Below are 21,666 nucleotides of genomic sequence, written 5' to 3'. Positions count from 1 at the left end.
AAAGAGCATTTAATGAGGACCGGGGGAGGGAGGGATGGAGTTTAGAGTGAGTGGGCTGGTGGGGGTACAAGTTAGCTAAGGGAAAATACCCCATTCAGGTCGAAATAACAACAAATCTGTTTCTAAAGACCACCTGAAGAGAAGTAAAGTGGTTTGGTTGAAATACTCTTCTTTTAAAAGAGAAGGGCGGGTTAAATCTAGCCGTTCGGTCTCCTATCCTCTTCCCTCTGATTGCTATGAGGAGGAGAGCCCAGAATAGGACTAGAGTGAATGAAGATTCGTTAATGAATTAACAAGACGAGGAAGGCATTTAGCAGGCACTTAAGAGCGCTGCATTCTCTCAATGCCTCTTATATTCACAGGAGAGTGAGGTGTGTGTGTGTGTGTGTGTGTCTGTCTCTCTCTGCGTGTGTGTGTAAAAGATATTCAACCGCTCTTGGGAGGCGAATCAAAGCTGAATGTTTCTTATTGATTCAATTGATAGAAAGCCTCCATTGAAAGCAGGCCAGTAATTATTGGCCCCACTTATGAAGCCATTACCTACATACTACATATGTTGCTGCTTGGACTAAGGCACACATCTTTAACAGTGACTAATCCTAAACACCCGTGATTGGTCACGGTGACGATAAGGCAGCTAATGTTCTGTCTGATTGTGCAAGATAAGGATTTGGATATTTTTGGGGGGAGTTAACAGCGTATGATAACTTACCTTGCTCCTTGAGGAAGTCCTGTTCAGTCATGGTGACGGGTAGGAAGAGCTCTCCTACGGCAGGCTGGATGGACACACTGAACTGGTCCTCCTTCGTACTGATGGACAAACAGGACGACAGACCAACAAGTCCCTCTTTGAAATTAGTGGTGTGTGTGTGTACAGCTGCGTGTGTGTTTGACGTTTTCTCCATCTCTGTTGCGATTGTCATGCAAAACACACTGGGCAATTGGCATTTTAGGAAAGATTGATTGGCTCGGTCCCAAACAGGTTCTCTGATCAACCTATTGATCAGCAAGCAGAGCAGAGACATGGATAAGAGAAGAGGTTCCTTCTACAGCTGGAAGAAAAGCAGGATAGGAACAAGGAAGAAGAGGCTATAGCTGTTTCAGCCTCACTGTCTAGAACGACTAGACGCCAGAGTATCTTACCACAGCTGGAAGTTGGCCGCTTGTGTTGAGTCGTTGAAGTCGACGCCCAAAGACACAGTCACCGAGGCCTCTGGCAGCAGACACTCTGAGAACGGAGAGAAGGAAGGAGAGGAGGATGAAAAGAGAGGAGTGAGCGACAAGGGCAGAGGAGGAAGGGGCAGAGGACGAAGAGAGGGAAAGGGGGAGGTCATTAGAGTGAAACAGACAGGCATGCAGACGCCACTAGTGTTTTCTACTTCACAAAGCAAGGCCACCGCGTGTGACAAATCCATCCTTCAAATCTCACCCTCCACAACGAGACGAAAGACAGAACACAAAAAAAATGAAGGAGTAGCATATTTCCAAAACAACAGGGTTGTCAAAGAGAATGTCAGGGTCTAAAGAGGAGAGCGAGAAATAGTGAAAGAGGGGGGAGATGGATATGTATAAAGGAGGAAAAGAGATTGGGGGTGAGAGAGATCTGAGAGACTGAGGGGGGAGAGAAAGACATGAAGCAGAGAGAGAGAGAGACAGAACGAGAGAGAGAGCTGAGAGACTGAGGGGGGAGAGAAAGACATGAAGCAGAGAGAGAGAGAGACAGAACGAGAGAGAGAGATCTGAGAGACAGAGGGGAGAGAGAAAGAATGAGGGAGAGATTGGCTAGGAGGAGACAGAAGGATCCTCGACGGTCTCCTGAGCAACCATGTGTTTCCCTGTGTCTCTGCGGAGTGGAACTCTGTCACACAGAGGAGAGGACCCTGGACACCAGAGCCATCATACACTCTCTCTCCACTCTCCTCAAAGCTGCTTTCTATCCCTCCATCACCCCTCTGTCTGCGTCTTCCCATTTCTCTCACTCTCCATTTTAGTTTAAAGAGAAACGTGGACTTTACTCCAGTAGGTGCTGACATGTAGAAGAGACAGATCTATTGTAACACACTGTGGGCTATGCTGCAGTAGGAATAGCCAAGTGCTAGTCTAACATGTCTTTATGAGGTTAAATACACTGTGGGGTAAAGTAAGGTATTCTGTCTGCATTCACTTTCTCCTGCTCAATATGAAAAGCAACTCCACTCTCACGCACACCCACACTCTAAGCTCAATCGATCCCAATTACCCAGTGTTTGGCTGCCGGAGTTCCTTCAATGCCCAATCAATCCACAGCCAATTGATGCTTTTAACGCGCTTGAGTGCACACCTTTTCATTTTGGTCCCCCCGTTTCTTTTGCTTTTCTTTAATGTCTGCGGTCAGAGGGATGTGTGTGTGTGTGTTATGAATGAAGACACACTATATAGACAAAAGTGTGTTGACACCCCTTCAAATTAGTGGATTTGTCTATTTCAGCCACACCCGTTGCTGACAGGTGTCTAAAACCGAGCGCACCGCCATTCAATCCCCATAGACAAACATTGGCAGTAGAATGGCCTCACTGAAGAGCTCAGCGACTTTCAATGTGGCACCGTCATAGGACGCCACTATTCCAACAAGGCAGTTTGTCAAATTTCTGCCCTGCTAGAGCTGCCCTGGTCAACTGTAAGTGCTGTTATTGTGAAGTGGAAACGTCTAGGAGCAACAACAGCTCAGTGGTAGGCCACACAAGTTCACAGAACGGGGCCGCTGAGTGCTGAAGCACGTTAAAAAAGGTCTGTCCTCGGTTGCTACACTCAGTACAGAGTTCCAAACTGCCTCCGGAAGTAACGTCAGCACAAGAACTGTTGGTCGGGAGCTTCATGAAACGGGTTTCCATGGCCGAGCAGCCACACACAAGCCTAAGATCACCATGCACAACGCCAAGCGTCGGCTGGAGTGGTGTAAAGGTCGCCGCCATTGGGCTATGGAGCAGTGGAAACACGTTCTCTGGAGTGATGAATCACGCTTCACCATCGGGCAGTCTGACGGACGAATCTGGGTTTGGCGGATGCCAGGAGAACACCACCTTCTTGAATGCATAGTGCCAACTTCAGTTTGGTTGACGATGAAAAATGGTTTGAGGCTGTTTTTCATGGTTAGGACCAGGCCCCTTAGTTCCAGTGAAGGGAAATCTTAACACTACAGCATACAATGACATTCTAGACAATTCTGTGCTTCCAACCTTGTGGCAACAGTTTTCGGAAGGGCCTTTCATGTTTCAGCATGACAATGCCCCCGTGCACAAAGAGAGGTCTATACAGAAAGTTTGTTGAGATCTATGTGGAAGAACTCAACTGACCTGCACTGAGCGCTGACCTCAACCCCATCAAACATCTTTTGGATGAATTGGAACGCCGACTGCGAGCCAGGCCTAATTGCCCAACATCAGTGCCTGACCTCACTAATGCTCGTGGCTGAATGGAAGCAAGTCCCCGCTGCAATGTTCCAACATCTAGTGGAAAGTCTTCCTAGAAGAGTGGAGGCTGTTACAGCAGCAAAGGGGGGGGATCAACTCCATATTAATACTCATGATTTTGGAATGAGATGTTCGACGAGCAGGTGTCCACATACACTACATGACCAAAAGTATCTAACTCACCTATAGTATTGAAGCATTGAATTACCAAAACATTTATCCAGCATTGAAGGTCCGCAAGAACACAGTGGCCTCCATTTTTAAACGTTAGAAGTTTGGAAACACCAAGCCTCTTCGTAGAGCTGGCCACACGGCCAAACTGAGCAATCGGTGGAGAAGGGCCTTGGTCAGGGAGGTGACCAAGAACCCGATGGTCACTGACAGAGCTCTTGAGTTCCTCTGTGGAGATGGGAGAACTTTCCAGAAGGACAACCATCTCTGCAGCACTCCACCAATCAGGCCTATATGGTAGAGGGGCCAGACGGAAGCCACTCCTCAGTAAAAGGCACATGACAGCCCGCTTGGAGTTTGCCAAAAGGCACCTACAGACTTTCAGAGCATAAGAAACAAGATTCTCTGGTCTGATGAAACCAACATTTAACTATTCATCCTAATGCCAAGCTTCACGTCTGGAGGAAACCTGGCACCATCCGTATGGTGAAGCATGGTGGTGGCAGCATCATGCTGTGGGGATGTTTTTCAGCGGCAGGGACTGGGAGACTAGTCAGGATCGAGGGAAAGATGAACGGAGCAAAATACAGAGAGATCCTTGATGAAAACCTGCTCCAGAAAGCTAAGGACCTCAGATGTGGGCGAAGAGTCACCTTCCAACAGGACAACGACCCTAAGAACATAGTCAAGACATCTCAAGAGTGGCTTCGGTACAAGTCTCTGAATATCCTTGAGTGCCCCAGCCAGAGCGATCAAACAAGTCAAGGGGTCTGAATACTTTCTGAATGCACTCTATAGTATTGAAGCAGTGTATTATGCTGTTATCTAACACACCTATAGTATTGAAGCAGTGTATTATGCCATCATCTAACCCACCTATAGTATTGAAGCAGTGTACTATGCTGTTATCTAACCCACCTATAGTATTGAAGCAGTGTATTATGCCGTTATCTAACCCACCTATAGTATTGAAGCAGTGTATTATGCCATCATCTAACCCACCTATAGTATTGAAGCAGTGTATTATGTTGCCATCTAACCCACCTATAGTATTGAAGCAGTGTATTATGCTGTTATCGAACCCACCTATAGTATTGAAGCAGTGTATTATGTTATCATCTAACCCACCTATAGTATTGAAGCAGTGTATTATGCTGTCATCTAACCCACCTATAGTATTGAAGCAGTGTATTATGCTGTCATCTAACCCACCTATAGTATTGAAGCAGTGTATTATGCTGTCATCTAACCCACCTATAGTATTGAAGCAGTGTATTATGCTGTCATCTAACCCACCTATAGTATTGAATCAGTGTATTATGCTGTCATCTAACCCACCTATAGTATTGAATCAGTGTATTATGCTGTCATCTAACCCACCTATAGTATTGAAGCAGTGTATTATGCTGTCATCTAACCCACCTATAGTATTGAAGCAGTGTATTATGCTGTCATCTAACCCACCTATAGTATTGAAGCAGTGTATTATGCTGTCATCTAACCCACCTATAGTATTGAATCAGTGTATTATGCTGTTATCTAACCCACCTATAGTATTGAAGCAGTGTATTATGCTGTTATCTAACCCACCTATAGTATTGAAGCAGTGTATTATGCTGTCATCTAACCCACCTATAGTATTGAAGCAGTGTATTATGCTGTCATCTAACCCACCTATAGTATTGAAGCAGTGTATTATGCTGTCATCTAACCCACCTATAGTATTGAAGCAGTGTATTATGCTGTCATCTAACCCACCTATAGTATTGAAGCAGTGTATTATGCTGTTATCTAACCCACCTATAGTATTGAAGCAGTGTATTATGCTGTCATCTAACCCACCTATAGTATTGAAGCAGTGTATTATGCTGTCATCTAACCCACCTATAGTATTGAAGCAGTGTATTATGCTGTTATCTAACCCACCTATAGTATTGAAGCAGTGTATTATGCTGTCATCTAACCCACCTATAGTATTGAAGCAGTGTATTATGCTGTCATCTAACCCACCTATAGTATTGAAGCAGTGTATTATGCTGTTATCTAACCCACCTATAGTATTGAAGCAGTGTATTATGCTGTTATCTAACCCACCTATAGTATTGAAGCAGTGCATGTTGAGTCCTGTGGGGCTCCTGTCTCCGATGTGGATCTGTTCCAGAGGGTGGTCTGAGGTGTTGGTCAGGCTGATCTGGACTGACACCATGGTGGGCTGGTAGAGACAAGGCTGTCTTGGGAACTGGTACTGGGCTGACAGACCTTTACCTGTCATACGGTGCAGCAGGTCATGGCTCTTCTCTGGGACAAACGCCGGGCCGCTCACCTGGAGGAGGAGGGCGGCACAGGAAAGGAGGACAGGGGGTGAGTATACAGAGAGAAAACAGAGAGAGCGAGACCACAGATAGAGCACAGGCACTATGAAGAAGGTATAATCTTAAAAAAGGTTGGTTGATAACTTTCTGACCGACATGGTCTTTGTAAAAAGGTACACGTACAAACACTTATTTACTCTTTTCATTTGTTGGTTGATAGCTTTAATAGCGTAGGCCCAGCACTCAATATTTATTCACCATCTACAATTCAGTGGTTATGCTATTCGATTTTTTTTTCGACCGCAAAAGAACTGAGGGTTTGTTGACAACTTAAGCTTAGCTCTGTTCATTAAAACACAACCTTTCTCCCTTGAAAAGGGCCCGTTCCAATGTCCTAGAAAAGCCCCATATAAACCCACTGTATTATTATTGGTATTATTCCCCAATCAGGCAGACTAGTAGTGAGTGGGTCTGATGGCAGGCTGAAGGACTGCTCAGGCTTAATGAATGGGAACACTAGAGGCCTGCCATTCAACTCTCCATTAAACAGAGCTTTTACCTTTTCACCAGCAGAAAATGGAATTACCATAGCACAGAAAGGCAGGACAAAACACCACGCCAGGAGGAGAAGAAACTTAGAGAGACATTCTTGGGTTTAAGTGGAGTGTTTTTCTTTTTCTTTATTTTCCCGCTCCCTGCATTAGCATGGTCCCGCTCTTATTCTGGTCCTTTCATAAACCGGCTCGACTCTTCCCTTTCTCTCTCGCTCTCTCGACTCATCCGTTTGACAGTGGCGACGGCCTCCTTTCGACTCAAGAGGACCTACCCTACATTAGCATTGTACATGGACTTGTACCAAAGCCGACGTGTTGTAGTACAAGTCATCTACTTCACAGACGAAGACGGGTGCAACAACAATTAAGCTACATGCAAAAACAAAGAGACCTAAGTCTGCTCGGTGGTTTCCTAACACTTTGCATAGGCACAAAACCACCCTCCATTGCAATATCCCCATCAACAACTGTTACAAAAATCAAAAAACTACTTTTTAATGAGGATTGAAAAGTAGCATTTTGTAACATTGATGTGTAACCCCTCATGTCGCATCCACGTGCAAATAAGGAAGTAAACTCATACAAATGTGACGTTGCTTTGTGGCTCAATCCTCATGAGCAGTAAAAGGCTGCCCTGGTGACACTCAGCCCAGCCATGCAGTATACACATAACTGTCAAACTATCAGGACGCGAAACAAACGCACACCTGTTTCGGCGAGGTGCTGGCTAACGGAGTAGAACACTTGAAAAATAAATAAGGGAGAGAGAGTCGCACACTCTAGGAGCTCAGCTGCAATAATTTTATAACCAACATTTCGACAGCCAAGCTGCCTTCAGAGTGTAAAGGCTGTCAAAACTAAATATGAGGACTGTCATGGCCATATATACTAACTAGGCTATAGAACGCCCATAACTCTACCAGCTTAACATGAACCTCTGTCAAACAGACACACAGATATCAACTGTGTTAATGAGAGTAAAGTGACAGAACGCTAAAACGAGTAGTTAACGCCCGAATCCCTCCGTTACACCTGTGGCTGCTGGTGCCACGCGTTCACCTCGACAAGCTGAGAGATGGAGAGGAAGAAAGGGGAAGGGATGGAGAGAGAGAGAGAGAGAGAGAGAGAGAGAGAGAGAGAGAGAGAGAGAGAGAGAGAGAGAGGGATGGAGAGAGAGAGCGCTCGAGAGAGAGCGAGAGAGGAACAATAGAAAGAGGTGAGAAATCTCACAACAAAACGTCAAAAGTGTCAAAAAGCAAGATAAAACGGGCCCAAGAAAACAAACGTGTGAAACGGTGAGAGTGAAATGAGGGGGCGAATATAACTCCTCATTTCTGAAATGGGAATACACACACACACGGTTCTGAGAGGTGTCAGAAACACGTTGTTTGACAGGAGATAAGGCGGGTCAGACGAAAGGAGAAGGGAGAGAAGAGATGTGTGTGAAACATTTCTCAGGGCTGTCATGGCGTGTGGAGAATCAGGTTTGAAATACAACAGGGTGCTGAAGAACTGGAAGCCAAAAGTGCCGTCTCTGGGGCGTTACCGCCCTGGATCCCTAACTGACTCAGCGTTCAATGACACTGCTTACTTTAGTAAAACAGAAACTGGCTAATCACAGTCAAAGGGTCTTCTTAATACAGACGGCAGGTAGCCCAGTGGTTAGAGCGCTGGGCCAGTAACCGAAAAGGTTGCTAGATCGAATCCCCGAGCTGACCAGGTAAAAATCTGTCATTCTGCCCCTGAACAAGGCAGTTAACCCACTGTTCCCCAGGTAGGCCGTCACTGTAAATAAGAATTTGTTCTTAACTGACTCGCTTTGTTAAATAAAAAATATACACAAAAAAATACAGTAGGAGAGGTGGTAATCTTCATACGACGACACAGAAGAGGAGGTTCTCAAACCTCCTACGGTAACAGTCAGCCTTGACGTGACGTTTCTGTGTTGCGTACCCTCAGACATCCTGGACACACAGACAGGAAGGGGGGGGGGGTCAAACAAACATTTGCCAGCGCCCTCACACTCGCCCGTCACGCCAACGAGGGAAATTTATCGGGCCACTTTTGCCCGTGTCAGAGCAGTCGCTGTCGATAAAGCTGGCCGTAACGTCTGCCACCCCGTCACAAAGCAGATTTACCTTCCTGACAAGCACATCCTTGCCTCCAACCCGCGCTCAAGGTCCTGTCTAACACAACCCGAGAAGAGGGAGCGATACAGAGAGGAGGGCAGGATAGGACAGGGCTTTAAAGGGCTTATCATCACCAATTTCACACAACGGACAGTGACGGCTTAACGCACACAACCCCCCCCCCCCCCCGGAGGCATCCCCCGGACCCAAAGTGTAAATAACAGCAGGCTAGGAATGTAACCTTGACTCCCCTGTGGCGTACACACAGGGTCTCTCTTTCTGGCTCTCCTGGACTTGAGGGAAGCTGACAATGGGGGGAGGAAGTTGATTGAGAGGCTTTATTATGTCTCAACTTAAAGGATGCTACTGTGATGGATGATACACACACGCCAGTCACCTTCAGGGCCCGGATACACACACACACACACAACGCGCTCACTCCCTCCCGGCATCCTCTCTGGTAAATGACCTGAAAATCCCGCTGACATATTCAAAAAGGGGCTAACCGTAACCGGGCGTCTGGCGAGCATGTGGACGCATAAGATGTCCAATTTAAAGAGAAAGAGTGCGTGTTAGGAGATGTACGAGGACGTATTGAAAATCCATTTCTGCTTTTGTGACATTGGCGGCTTGTTACTTCCGAAAGAGGATGTCATTACGTTGTGAGACTGCGAGAGAGAGAGCGATGGGGAGAGAGAGAGAGCGATGGGGAGAGAGAGAGCAATGGGGAGAGAGAGAGCGATGGAGAGAGAGAGCGAGCGATGGATGGAGAGAAAGAGCGAGCGATGGAGAGAGCGAGCGAGCGATGGAGAGAGCGAGCGATGGAGAGAGAGAGCGAGCGATGGAGAGAGAGAGCGAGCGATGGAGAGAGAGAGCGAGCGATGGAGAGAGAGAGCGAGCGATGGAGAGAGAGAGAGCGAGCGATGGAGAGAGAGAGAGCGAGCGATGGAGAGAGAGAGAGCGAGCGATGGAGAGAGAGAGAGCGAGCGATGGAGAGAGAGAGAGCGATGGAGAGAGAGAGAGCGATGGAGAGAGAGAGAGCGATGGAGAGAGAGAGAGCGATGGAGAGAGAGAGAGCGATGGAGAGAGACAGACGAAAGGTGTGTAAGAGACGTGTGCCCCCCCCCCCCTCAGTCAGTCAGGAGCTGACAATTAATTGAGTCAGTCTATCAGAAGACCTTGACTAGAAGGAGTCAACTCGACAACCATATTAAGCCAACAGGAGTTAGTTAGCCCAGAGCCCAGACAGAGGTTAGCTCATCTGGGGTAAATCATCACCGAATGTGATTTTGTTTTAAGTGATTCATCTGGTTACTTTCAAACCATCATGGATAGTTATGGTACAGTACACCAGTTTAATTGAAGCCTTTGCATCAGGGACTTGATTCAGAGACAGACAGAGAACCCGACACACTCACCCAGCCACATCCCATCAAAACCAAACGATTGCATATTGCACTATTTCCTACAGGGCATTTAAACCTATTTATACCCAGCCAGTGTGTGTGTGTGTGTGTGTGTGAGAGAGAGTGGCAGGTAGGGGTGTGTGGAGGGCAGGGCTGCTATATTCCAGCCTTTCCCAGTCCACTGCTGATTCATAATTAGACCTGAACCCATCGCGCCCACACCGGGGGAGGTCAGAGTGGGGAGACGGGGGAGGAGAGGCCCGTCTGATGGGCACCAAATGAACAAATTATGATGGCCCCCTCTGGGTGTGATGGGGTCAAACGGCCCGCGCCCTGCTGCTGACAGTTCAATTTCCCCCCAACGCAGCCCCATTCGCCCAATGCTAATTATGAATGAAAAGTTATCAGCCTTAGTCAACCCCCCCACACACACAGACACGGAGGGTGTGTGGCAGGGTGGGTTGGTTAAAAAGGCATTTGAGAGATTCTCTAATGTCAAAATGTTATTAGAGAGAGAGGGAGCATGAAAGAGAGAAAAGAGAGAAAGGGGAGAGAGAGAGAAAGGGAAAAAGAGGGGGGGGGGGGGGGGGTCAGAGACGGTGACCAGGGTTAATGTAAATATCTTTGATAACCAGGCAGTAATTCTCTAAAAAGGGCCGAAGCGCTCAGCTGAGACACACACCGCTTCTGCGGGCGGATTGGTATGATATAGAAAAGACACAGGGGTAAGTGTGTGTGTGAGAGAGAGATAGTGAGTGAGTGACACTGCGCGCGTGTTTGTGTGTGTGTGTGTGTGTGTGTGTGTGTGTGCGCGTCTGTTCGTACGCTTTTGAAAGTAAGTATCAATAGAGGGTTTTGAGGTTATTTACCCCCCAGTCTATGAATCCTGATGGCCATCATGTATGTATGCATAGGATTGACTCTCAAATCAGACGCTGATGCACAAACAGCCCCCTGTTTAATCTGCAATTCTATTCTCCATTACTGCCCGGGCTTTCACCTTTCAGTACACACACCACTCTGCATACAGACAGGCCTGGGAAGGGCTGTCAATCACACACGCACACACGCCTTGGACGAGTCATGACAGAACAATTCAAAAAGGACACAAAGACTGGCTACATGAGGGAACTTCTTCCCCGAGGGAACTTCTTCCCCGAGGGAACTTCTTCCCCGAGGGAACTTCTTCCCCGAGGGAACTTCTTCCCCTCTAACGGATTAGCTGATTGGTTGGTCACGCACGGTCCTCAGCTAAACTAGCGCGAGGCCAACGCGCACACAGGTGGAAAGAGACGGATGGACGGAGGGTGGCATCGGAGGCTGTATGAACAGGGCAGATAGAGAGACAGAAAAGCACAGGCATTGCACCTGGATGAGAAGGAGGGACGGGGAGGAGGAGGAGAGAGGAGTACTAAATATGTTCAGGGAGGAGGAAAAAAAAAAAGGTCAGTAGCCAACCTCAGGAGACATCTCAGCCACCGGAGAGACCCGACTCATTCAGAGACACTACTGGATGCTGTCTCTCTCGAAGCTCTGTCAACCAGACACACACAGGACCCAGTGGACTTACAGAGGGAGGGATAGACAAACCAACACAGACAGTACACACACCTGTATGGTGGAGGAGATGTTGGAGAGAGACAGGCCTTCCAGGTCTCCGAGCAGGCTGGGGGAGAGGACAGACATCTTGGGCCGGGTCATTGGTGTAGGAGTGACTACAGGACAAAGAGAAGGCCCGGGGACCACCCTTACGTAAAATGTATGCGCGCATTACTGTAAGTCGTTTAGGATAAAAGTGTCTGCTAAATGGAATATATATATAAATAAATAAATGGGAAATATATATTTTTTTTTTATTACGGCAGAAATAGGCTTAATTCCCACTGGAAATATTGTGACGACAACAGTTGATGTTGATGTTACGTGCTGTTACGTGCTGTAGTGCAGACAGAAAACGTACAGTCATCCAAATCCAACAGGGACACCTCCTTCGTTGACTTCACCTCCATCTAGGGGAAGAACAGATACCTACGTGAGAAACAAACTCTAGAGCATACAGATATCCACTGGCTTGGAGCAGGTGCTGGAAAACAAAATAAATACTCATTCAAATGTGCGACCCTTAGGTCTTTGTTGGATTGGGAAACAAATGTATAGTAAAACACACTTGGCAGAGGACAGAACGGTATATCATAACATATACAGTTTCCCTTTTTAGCTAAATGTTTCAACGTGAACGGCGAGACGAATGAAGGATATAGATGAAAGAGATAGAGGAACAAGTGGAGGAGAGAAAAGATGACAAGCAGAATATTGGAAATAAACGCCGTATGTATTGTTTAGGGGTGGGGGGGAGGGGATGTGGCCTACGCTACCTAATTTGACTGACAGCGTCAATCCAATGTAACATGACATTTCTAAACATATCTGCTATGTACATAAAATTCAATTCGAGATCAATTCTATTTCGCAGGCTGCTGTGCATGCACACAGTACATCTGAAGCGTGTCTCTGATCTGCATGGGCCAGCAGTGAGGCGTGTCCCGTCACAACCCGATGCACTCTAGTGACTACCGCCAACCGCCAGGCCAGGCTTGTCAAACGGCGACTCGGAATATTAGGACGTGCGTCGCCAGATCTACACTACAAACGGGCAGCATTAAAAACGCTCTTAAACATCCGAGCGCTTTTACGGCCCTCTCTCGCTCTCCATGCCCTCCTAACCAACCACGGCCCTGTTCACATCTTATAAAAAGAACCGTAAAATTACACTCTCCTTACTGCGGGATCCACTAACAGACAGACAGAGCGACAGAGAAGGTGTAATCGTGAAAACAAACAATGAAGTTCGAAGGCGTATCTTATCAAATCGTCTCTGATTGACGCTTGGTGGCGGTATAATAGAGAAGGAGCCCTTGTTTGCAGGCGGAGTGAGCGAGGTGAAAGAAAGTGGAAGAGCAAAAGAGAGATGCATAGGTCACAGAAGCAAAGTATGCAAAATGAGAATTTCATAGCGGAGAACGAAAGAGAGAGGGAAGGAAGGATGAGTGAAGGAAAAGAGGGGGGGGGGGGGGGGGGGGGTTGAGGTAGAAGCAGACCAAATCCTATTCCACTGTGTAGAATCTGATTTCTCGGCCTCCACTAGCTCGGAGAAAGACAGTGGGAGAATCTCAATAGCATACTCCCTCGCGTCCTCTCTCCTCACCACCTTCTCAAAACCCATTGGATGACAAGGCCAGAAGTCCCTGCCATCGGACCTTCTCCTCCAATGGGATTTGAGAAGGTGGTGAGGAGAGAGGATGCAATTGAGATTCTCCCACAGTTCACGCTAACACATTATATAGCGCTGTACTATGACAAACAGAAGGTTGGTTCAAACAGTCTTATTTACAGTGTGGAGAAGAGCTCAGATTGGCCACAAGTCAACAGAAGTTCAGACTCAGACCATGGCCTCAATTCAATCAGCTGCAGGTAAAGGAAAACCCCACTAGGGGTTATTTCTGAGGTGTTAACCATGTTAAAACTGACGCACCCAGCAAGCGGTCGCCCTCACGGTTGGTTGTCTCACCTTGGGTTTGGCTTTAGACTTGGTTTTCTTCTTGCGTTCGGTGCCTGAGTGGGAGTCTGCGTCGGAACCAGATTCGGAACCAGACGAGGTCTCTTCTGCAGACGAACTGCTGGCTTCTTTAGGTACGTTCCCATTCTCATCCGAATCACTGACACGGAGGAGAAATAACACGAAAGGGTGTTAGAGAGCTAAAACTGCCTAATCACAATACAACTGGGGGGCTGGTACAATTACCGTATAACCGACGGTTATGGATGAAGACAGTCATGAAAATAAAATAACCGTCGTGACTTTTGTGTTGTTGTTGTTGTGGGGACGACGGGATGGACATTCTTGTGGTTGACTCCGTTGTAACAATTTGTTGCTCCTAGCTGAAACCAGCGAGGTGTTGGAGCAAACAAGTCTTCGGTTGCCTAGGCAACGCCCCCCTTACCGCAGCAACAGCACACAGAGATAGAATGATTAAAAACTGGCTTGGTATCCCTTAACCCTGGCAATTTGACTGGTAAACTCGCAATGGCTGCCCGGTAATGTGATGCAATAATTTCCATGTAACATTTTCATTCAAATTACGTTTACTGATGCGGCTTGTGCAATGGAATGCATTTGTTTTGTTTCGTCAGTGGAGTTGAATCAACAAATCACAGCACAGATTGATGGGTAAACTTTTTGCTTTTACTTCCTGCTGTGCTCTTATGGGCTAGGTGGAAAATCTATAATTTCGCCTATGGGTATGCTTGCAACGGAGTAAACTGAAGTAAGCTTTATGCAATATGTATTTTTTTTGGTGCGGAACCATCACACCATTTGTTTGTCTGGGTTCGCGGGGTTTTTGTGCAGCGCCCAAGCTTCTGGGACAGCTCGGTGGTCCCCTTTTTATTACACTGGCAATGGCCGCCAGTCCACCCGTTATGCCATTAAACCATTATTAAACCATTATTAAACCATTGACTTTCTATGGCAGCACATGTAGCCAGGAGTTGCAGCAAAAAATTAATTGGCTGGCCAATAACCGTCATCCAAAATTCCATGAGCGTCTTCTATACGTACCTGTGAGATTAAGGAGTGCATCTTGAAGGCTTATTCCGTGGATGGAAAACAAAAAGAGTAATATTACAGCGTCAAAAGATGGAATCCTTAGTGGTGAAAACTGCCACTACCGTTTGCTATATAACAAACAAGTTATGGCAAACAATGAACACTGGGTTTTTCCCCACTCCGACATCATTGCACGCGTGATCAAACAGGAGAATATGTACCGAAATGACATTTGGATATGGCGTTGTGCGATGCTCCTCATCTCCACTTCGACAACAAAACATAACGGCCTTGGGGCAGACGGTGGCGCTGTTTCCCCTACCGCGGATTCCATCTACAAACACACATTGAAATATAACTAACTTGGGGTTTTCCTATATTAAAACATGAAAAGTTTCATTATAAAAAGGGGAACACGTTATGAATCTATCCATTAAAGGCACTCTAACCAAAACCCTTTCCACCCCCACCACGTACTGCAGTCTGCTGGAGCTCATGCTAAAAACTCTGTCAGAACAACCAAGATCAATCTGTTTTGGTTTGCCCACTTAATTTAATATCGCTTTCGTTGAAACTTTTTTCTCCTCCTCCCTCTCGCTCGCTCTCCTCTTTCCATCTCTCTCTCCAATTTGTCCTGATAATGAGTGTTTACTCGGGCTGCCTGGGATTTTCAGCTGTTAAATTAACGAGCAGAATTGTGACGGTAACTGGCTTTTTAACTTGGCCGATGATGAGAAGCCAGTATTAATTTGGCCTACAGATTTCATTTGTTGCGAACAGGAAAAAGCGATATAAATCAGAGCGGGCCTGATTAAGCCCTGCCTGGAATGACTGGGCCGTAATGAGGGCATTATGCTGTGTTTGTTGTGGAAGCACTGGGGTGAGCTGGGATAATTACTGTGGGTGTGTGTTTGAGAGCGAGATAGTGTGTGTGTGGGATAGTGGGTATAGCATGTGTGGGTGCGTGCGTGTGTGGAAGCACTGGGGTGAGCTGGGATAATTACACCCTCTAATGGAGGGAACAGGGTCAGCTGCCGGCCTGTCACACAGCGCGAGCAGGTAGGGTGTGTGTGTCTATGTGTGAGAGAGCATTGTGTGAGAGAGTGAAATAGAACGTGTCAGGAACAAAATTTGCCAGTGTGTGTCTGTGTTCAACAGTAATGTCTCAGATCTCATTCATTGCTACCACCAGGAAGCTAAATGACCAATCCACAGCTGCACTGCCGTATGAGAGCACTTTACAATGGAGCACAATAAAGCAAAGTTCCTCTTTTCAAAACTAGTTGAACGGCTATTTACCACAGGGGAGATGAATTACACAGTAAACAAATATCACTTGCCTCCAACCAAATTCATTTGAATTTCTTGGTCCTGTGCGGTTGTAAATCAAACAAAAACACCAAAAGTTTGAATTTCAACTTTTGAATTAATATTGAGCTGTGCGATTAGCTGAAACGTCGTTTTATTTCCTGTAAAAAAAACAACAACAAAAAAATCGACCAATGAGTCTAATGCCATTTAGTTCTGGTATTTTCTGTGAGCTCAAAGCACTGTGTTCGGACTTAGTAGGAAGTCGTCGTTTTCAAAAGGTTTACCGCAGAAAACGTGGTACTTAACTACAACGGCCATTACGTAGCCTTCTTCACACACTCAAGAAAGAGAGAAAAGCGTGACATGAGGGAGTGGGACAGAAATTATAACAGTTGCTTCATGAGGTAGCCCCATCTCTAGCCAATAATACATCTAATTGACTGATAGCTGGCATTAAAAACAGGTTTGAAGGTATGCCTTATGTACTTTGAAGAACTACTAAAATAGTGATTTCGTCCACCAGCTAGCTAGCCTAACTAGGATGACTCATTGGGGAGCAGAGCAATAGATGGTGGCTGCTACTGCCTGAGCAGAGGTGTGATGACTCGGCATGAAATACCAAAGTCATATGAAAATAATGGAATATTACACAACTGAAATGTGTTAAAGTCATGGGATAACAGATGGGTAGTCATTAGCATTGCTTTCATTAATGAAACTGCTACTAAAGTCATCATACTAAAACAAATATTTAACATACCCAACTAAAATAATTTTTTTAAGTCATGTGAAAAACCCCCCCCCGAATAAGCGATAAGCAGCAATGGGCTTTTATTAATAGTTGTATTCTGTGTTACAGAATTCAACTGACTTCATATATTTTTTTGCAATAAATGCATTAATCATAACCCAAATCAAAAACCGTGAGGAGTGTTCAAAGACTGAGCCGACCTCAGAAAGCACTAGCCCCTCAGCACTAAAATAGTGAATCGTACAAGGGTGCCAACATACCTAACCGCCACTGTACGTGTTGAATATTTCATTATAGTGTGGTACCTGTCTTTGACTGTCTTCTTCTGTGGTTTCTTCTGTTCAGAGTCGGACTCACTGGAACTCTTCTCCGATTGGCTGGAGGACTTGTCGGACTCTTCACTGCTCTGACTACTGCTCTTTTCCTCATCGCTCTCCGCCTCACTGCTTGACTCTGTAACACACACAAACACACAGGTTCATCTCGTACGATTATGAATACAACCTTGACTGGCATTGCAAACACTTACAAAATAACATTATACTTTATGGTACACACATGGACAAACACAGACCTTCACTACTGCTGCTGCTGCTGTCATCACTGCTACTGCTCCCTGAGGCCTTCTCCTTCTCCTCTCCAGAGTCAGAGTAGAACTTATCATCTGATGACTTGGACAGCTTGGACTTTCCAGTCTTCCCTAGCGACGGAGCCCACTCCTTCACCTGGCAACGGATTAGGAAGTGAGGTCAGAGGAAGGGAGGTACAGTAAGAGGAAGTAAGGAAAGATTGAAACAAAAAGTACAGTACCAGTCAAAAGGTTTGGACAAATCTACTAATTCCAGGGTTTTTCTTTATTTTTACTATTTTCTGCATTGTAGAATAATAGTGAAGACACCAAAACTATGAAATAACACATATGGAATAATGTAGTAGCCAAAAACGTGTTAAACATATCAAAATATATTTTATATTAGAGATTCTTCAAAGTAGCCACCCTTTGCCTTGATGACAGCTTTGCACACTCTTGGCATTCTCTCAACCAGGTGCACCTTGATAAAAGTTAATTTGTGGAATTTCTTTCCTTTGAGCCAAACAGTTGTGTTGTGACAAGGTAGGGGTGGTATACAGACAATAGCTCTATTTGGTAAAAGACCAAGTCCATATTATGGCAAGAACAGCTCAAATAAGCAAAGAGAAACATTACTTTAAGACATGAAAGTCAGTCAATTCGGAAAATTTCATGAACACAGTAGGTGAATGGATGATCTCCGCATGTGTGGTTCCCACCGTGAAGCATGGAGGAGGAGATGGGATGGTGTGGGGGTGCTTTGCCGGCGACACTATCAGTGATTTATTTAGAATTCAAGCCACACTTAACCAGCATGGCTACAACAACATTCTGCAGCGATACGACATCCCATCTGGTTTGCACTTAGTGGGACTATTATTTGTTTTTCAACAGGACAATGACCGAATACACACCTCCAGGCTGTGTAAGGGCTATTTGACCAAGAAGGAGAGTGATGGAGTTCTGCATCCGATGAACTGGCCTCCACAATCACCTGACCTCAACCCAACTGAGGTGGTTTGGGATGAGTTGGACTGCAGAGTGAAGGAAAAGCAGCCAACAAGTGCTCAGCATATGTAGGAACTCCTTCAAGAAAGCATTTCTCATGAAGCTGGTTGAGAGAATGCAAAGCTGTCATCAAGGCAAAGGGTGGCTACTTTGAAGAATATAAAATATAGTTTGATTTGTTTAACATTTTTTTGTTTACTACATGATTCCATAGTTTAATGTCTTCAATATCATTCTACAATGTAGAAAATAGAAAAATAAAGTAAACCACTGGAATGAGTAGGTGTGCAAACTTGTGACTGGTATTTTATGTGGACACTTGCTCATCAACATCTCATTCCAAAATCATGGGCATTAATATAGAGTTGGTCCACCCTTTGCTGTTATAACAAAGTTATAAGACCAACAGTCTTCTGGGAAGGCATTCCACTAGATGTTGGAACATTGCTGTGGGGACTTGCTTCCATTCAGCCACAAGAGCATTAGTGAGGTCGGGCACTGATGTTGGGAGAGGTCATTGTCATGCTGAAACAGGAAAGGGCCTTCAAACTGTTGCCACAAAGTTGGAAGCACAGAATTGTCTAGAATGGCAGTTTTGAACTCTGTAGGGAGTGTGGCAACCGAGGACAGACAATTTTTACATGTTACGCACTTCAGTACTCGGTGGTCCCGTTCTGTGAGCTTGTGTGGCCTACCACTTCGAGGGCTGAGCCGTTGTTGTTCCTAGATGTTACCACTTCCCAATAAAAGCACTTACAGTTGACCTGGGCAGCTCTAGCAGGGCACAAATTTGACGAACTGTTGGAAAGGTGCCATCCTATGACGGTTCCACGTTGAAAGTCACTGAGCTCTTCAGTATGGCTGTTCTATTGCCAATGTTTGTCTATCCTTACCGGCTCAATCACCTCCACGTTCCTCACTGATTGGTCAGGAGCCACGGCAGGCCAATCAGAGAGCTCCAGGTAGCCGCTGGCTTTGGTGTTGATGGTGTGGGACAGGGTTCCCAACTGGTAACGATCACGGTCTGACAGAGAGTGATGGAGGGGAGAGGAGAAATGGAGAAGACGGAGAGAGGGAGGAAGTAAAGGAAAAAGGGTAGACAAAGAGAGGGGAAAAATGTCAGAGGAGAAACATAATGAGTAACATTGGAGGAGGGAGAGGGGGTGAGAGGACGAAGGGAAAATGGTGGGGGGGATAGAGGGGAGAAAAGAGGGACGAGAGAAACATAATGAGTAACATTGGAGGATGAGAAGGGGGTAGAGAAAGAGAGGCAGGGGTCTCAATGTCACAGCAGTGCGCTCTCAATCAACAGGACAGAGTGTAATTGGCATTAAACACTCTGAAATGTCACTCTATACACACACACACACACACACACACTGCTGTTTAATAAAGGGTCCAGGAGCCCACACGCACAAGAGTAAAACGATTCTCCCTCCCTAATGGTCAATATAGGAGGTGTAATCAGTCAAAGTGCCTGGGGAGGTCGGCCTTCTCTAACGAAAAAGAGAGGGAGAAAAGAAATCAAGAGTTAAAAGGGCGAATATTAAGAATGACAGGAGTGGTAACGTTTTCCATAAACATCTAGTAGACGCAGAGACCACCGCAGAATAATAATGTTTCGGAGGCGGCTTCTGTCTTTCTCTCATTCAAGTTAACTGTGTGTGTGTGTGTGTGTGTGTGTGTTATCTGCATCTCAAAGGTTATCATTAGCCAGGTAATAATTCACCCATCTCATCAGAGCCGGGAGAGAGAGAGTGCCCTGGACCCTCTGCCATTCACAGACTCACACCAGCATATTAAAAACACCCTCGTCTCCTAAAGGGCACCCTATTCCCTGTTTAGTGCACTACTTCCAAAGGTACCTTTGTATGTGGACTCGAGGACGGGCGCTGGTTTGGGCGCCAGCAGGATGCGGCGGGCGTACTTGCCGAGTGCGCCGCTCTTCTCATTGGGCACGATGAGCTGGCGGATGAAGCGCGTGCGGTCTCTGATGTCATAGTTCTGGTCATATTTCCCCAGGTTCAGAATGTACTGGGTCAACAACTTGGTCTGGATGTTGGGAGAGACAGAAAGAAAGAGGGAGATATGGTGGGGGAGAGAGGGAAGGAGGAGAGGGAGAGAAAGATGGAGGGGAGGAAGCGGGAGAAGGAGCAGAGGGAGATCGGGAGAGAAGACGCCGCCAATCCAACATAAAACAAAAACACACAGCTCCATTAAGGTAAGCTCATGAATCAGTACGGCGCTTCACGCTACATTTTCTTCATACAAACACTGTTCTCCTCTAGCCTGCTCCCCCTCTCCAGCTGTATGAGTGACAACCTCTCTCTGTGCCAGGTGGGTTTATGGTCCGAGATGGGGAGCGCTTGCCTTTAACATATATTATTTAGGGAGGTATAAAAACAAGTTACTACCCCCAGAAGGACGACATTAGCACTCTCTCACACTCCCTCTCTCTCTCTCTCTTCATCCCTTTTTTTTTACCTCTTCCCTCGCCGTCCACCTCGAATCTCTCACCATCCCACTCCCTCTTCCCCCAGCCCTCCCTCCGTCCATCCATCCTCATCTCTCTGAAACATTAGCGAGGGGAAAGAGGTCTAATAACGTGCTCATTTGAGGAGGCAGCAGCAGCATCTGCAGTGTGGTCATAAACCCAGCCTGGCCACCATGTTGCTTTGCATCTGATAGAACGGATCTGTAGTTACCAAACAGAGGCAAGGCAATGGCACGACGCGCAACATTAAAGCTTGCTCTTAAGGAAGCGGGGAAAACTAGATCGCAGTAGCCAAATAACAAGAAACTGGAGGCTAATGACGTTTTGTTTTCTCCTCCACCATAATAAAAGTTGAATAAGATGAATTGTTTTAGGGCAGAATAATGCTGCGACGTGTACTGCTGACTCGACTGTTCTGTGTAGCTCCTGTTTAGCGTAGGCTAATGTACCTGTTTGGAGTTGGTGAGGTAGAGTGTGTAGCTCCTGTTTAGCGTAGGCTAATGTACCTGTTTAGCGTAGACTAATGTACCTGTTTAGCGTAGGCTAATGTACCTGTTTAGCGTAGGCTAATGTACCTGTTTAGCGTAGGCTAATGTACCTGTTTAGCGTAGGCTAATGTACCTGTTTAGCGTAGGCTAATGTACCTGTTTGGAGTTGGTGAGGTAGAGTTTGGCAGCCAGGTTGACAGTCTGCAGCTTGACGATGTCCTCCTCGGAGGTGAAGCTCTTGGCCATCTTGCGGAGGACGTCGGGGGCGATCTGAGGGACCCTCTCACAGTACTCTCCCATCAGCCACAGGATGCTGGCCCGCGCCATCGGCACCTTGACACACAAGAGGGGTTAGTCCTGTTTAGTTTTTTTTTTTGTGGGGGGGGGGGGCGTGCATTTTGAGTCCCGACTCGCTC

At 46.3% G+C, this 21,666-nt stretch overlaps 1 protein-coding gene across 1 annotated transcript in view; it reads right to left on the bottom strand.

Annotated features, from left to right (window-relative positions):
* LOC106563041 (AP-3 complex subunit beta-1) overlaps positions 1-21,666 on the bottom strand; it is a 57,695-nt gene that overhangs the window by 16,127 nt on the left and 19,902 nt on the right. The window contains exons 15-25 of the mRNA XM_014128254.3: positions 21,407-21,583; positions 20,134-20,320; positions 19,162-19,292; positions 17,264-17,414; positions 16,995-17,142; positions 13,590-13,737; positions 11,982-12,030; positions 11,633-11,736; positions 5,715-5,943; positions 1,144-1,228; positions 713-810 (exon numbers count right to left, since the gene is read on the bottom strand). Of these exons, the coding sequence (XP_013983729.2) occupies positions 713-810; positions 1,144-1,228; positions 5,715-5,943; positions 11,633-11,736; positions 11,982-12,030; positions 13,590-13,737; positions 16,995-17,142; positions 17,264-17,414; positions 19,162-19,292; positions 20,134-20,320; positions 21,407-21,583 (1,507 nt within the window). The remainder of the gene's footprint in view (positions 1-712; positions 811-1,143; positions 1,229-5,714; positions 5,944-11,632; positions 11,737-11,981; positions 12,031-13,589; positions 13,738-16,994; positions 17,143-17,263; positions 17,415-19,161; positions 19,293-20,133; positions 20,321-21,406; positions 21,584-21,666) is intronic.

The sequence above is a fragment of the Salmo salar genome, chromosome 11 (assembly GCF_965601325.2).
Source record: "Salmo salar chromosome 11, fSalSal1, whole genome shotgun sequence".
In the NCBI taxonomy this organism is placed as follows: Eukaryota; Metazoa; Chordata; class Actinopteri; order Salmoniformes; family Salmonidae; genus Salmo; species Salmo salar.
The sequence above is the reverse complement of the archived record's forward strand: the minus strand, read 5'-3'. Positions and strand labels throughout refer to the sequence as shown.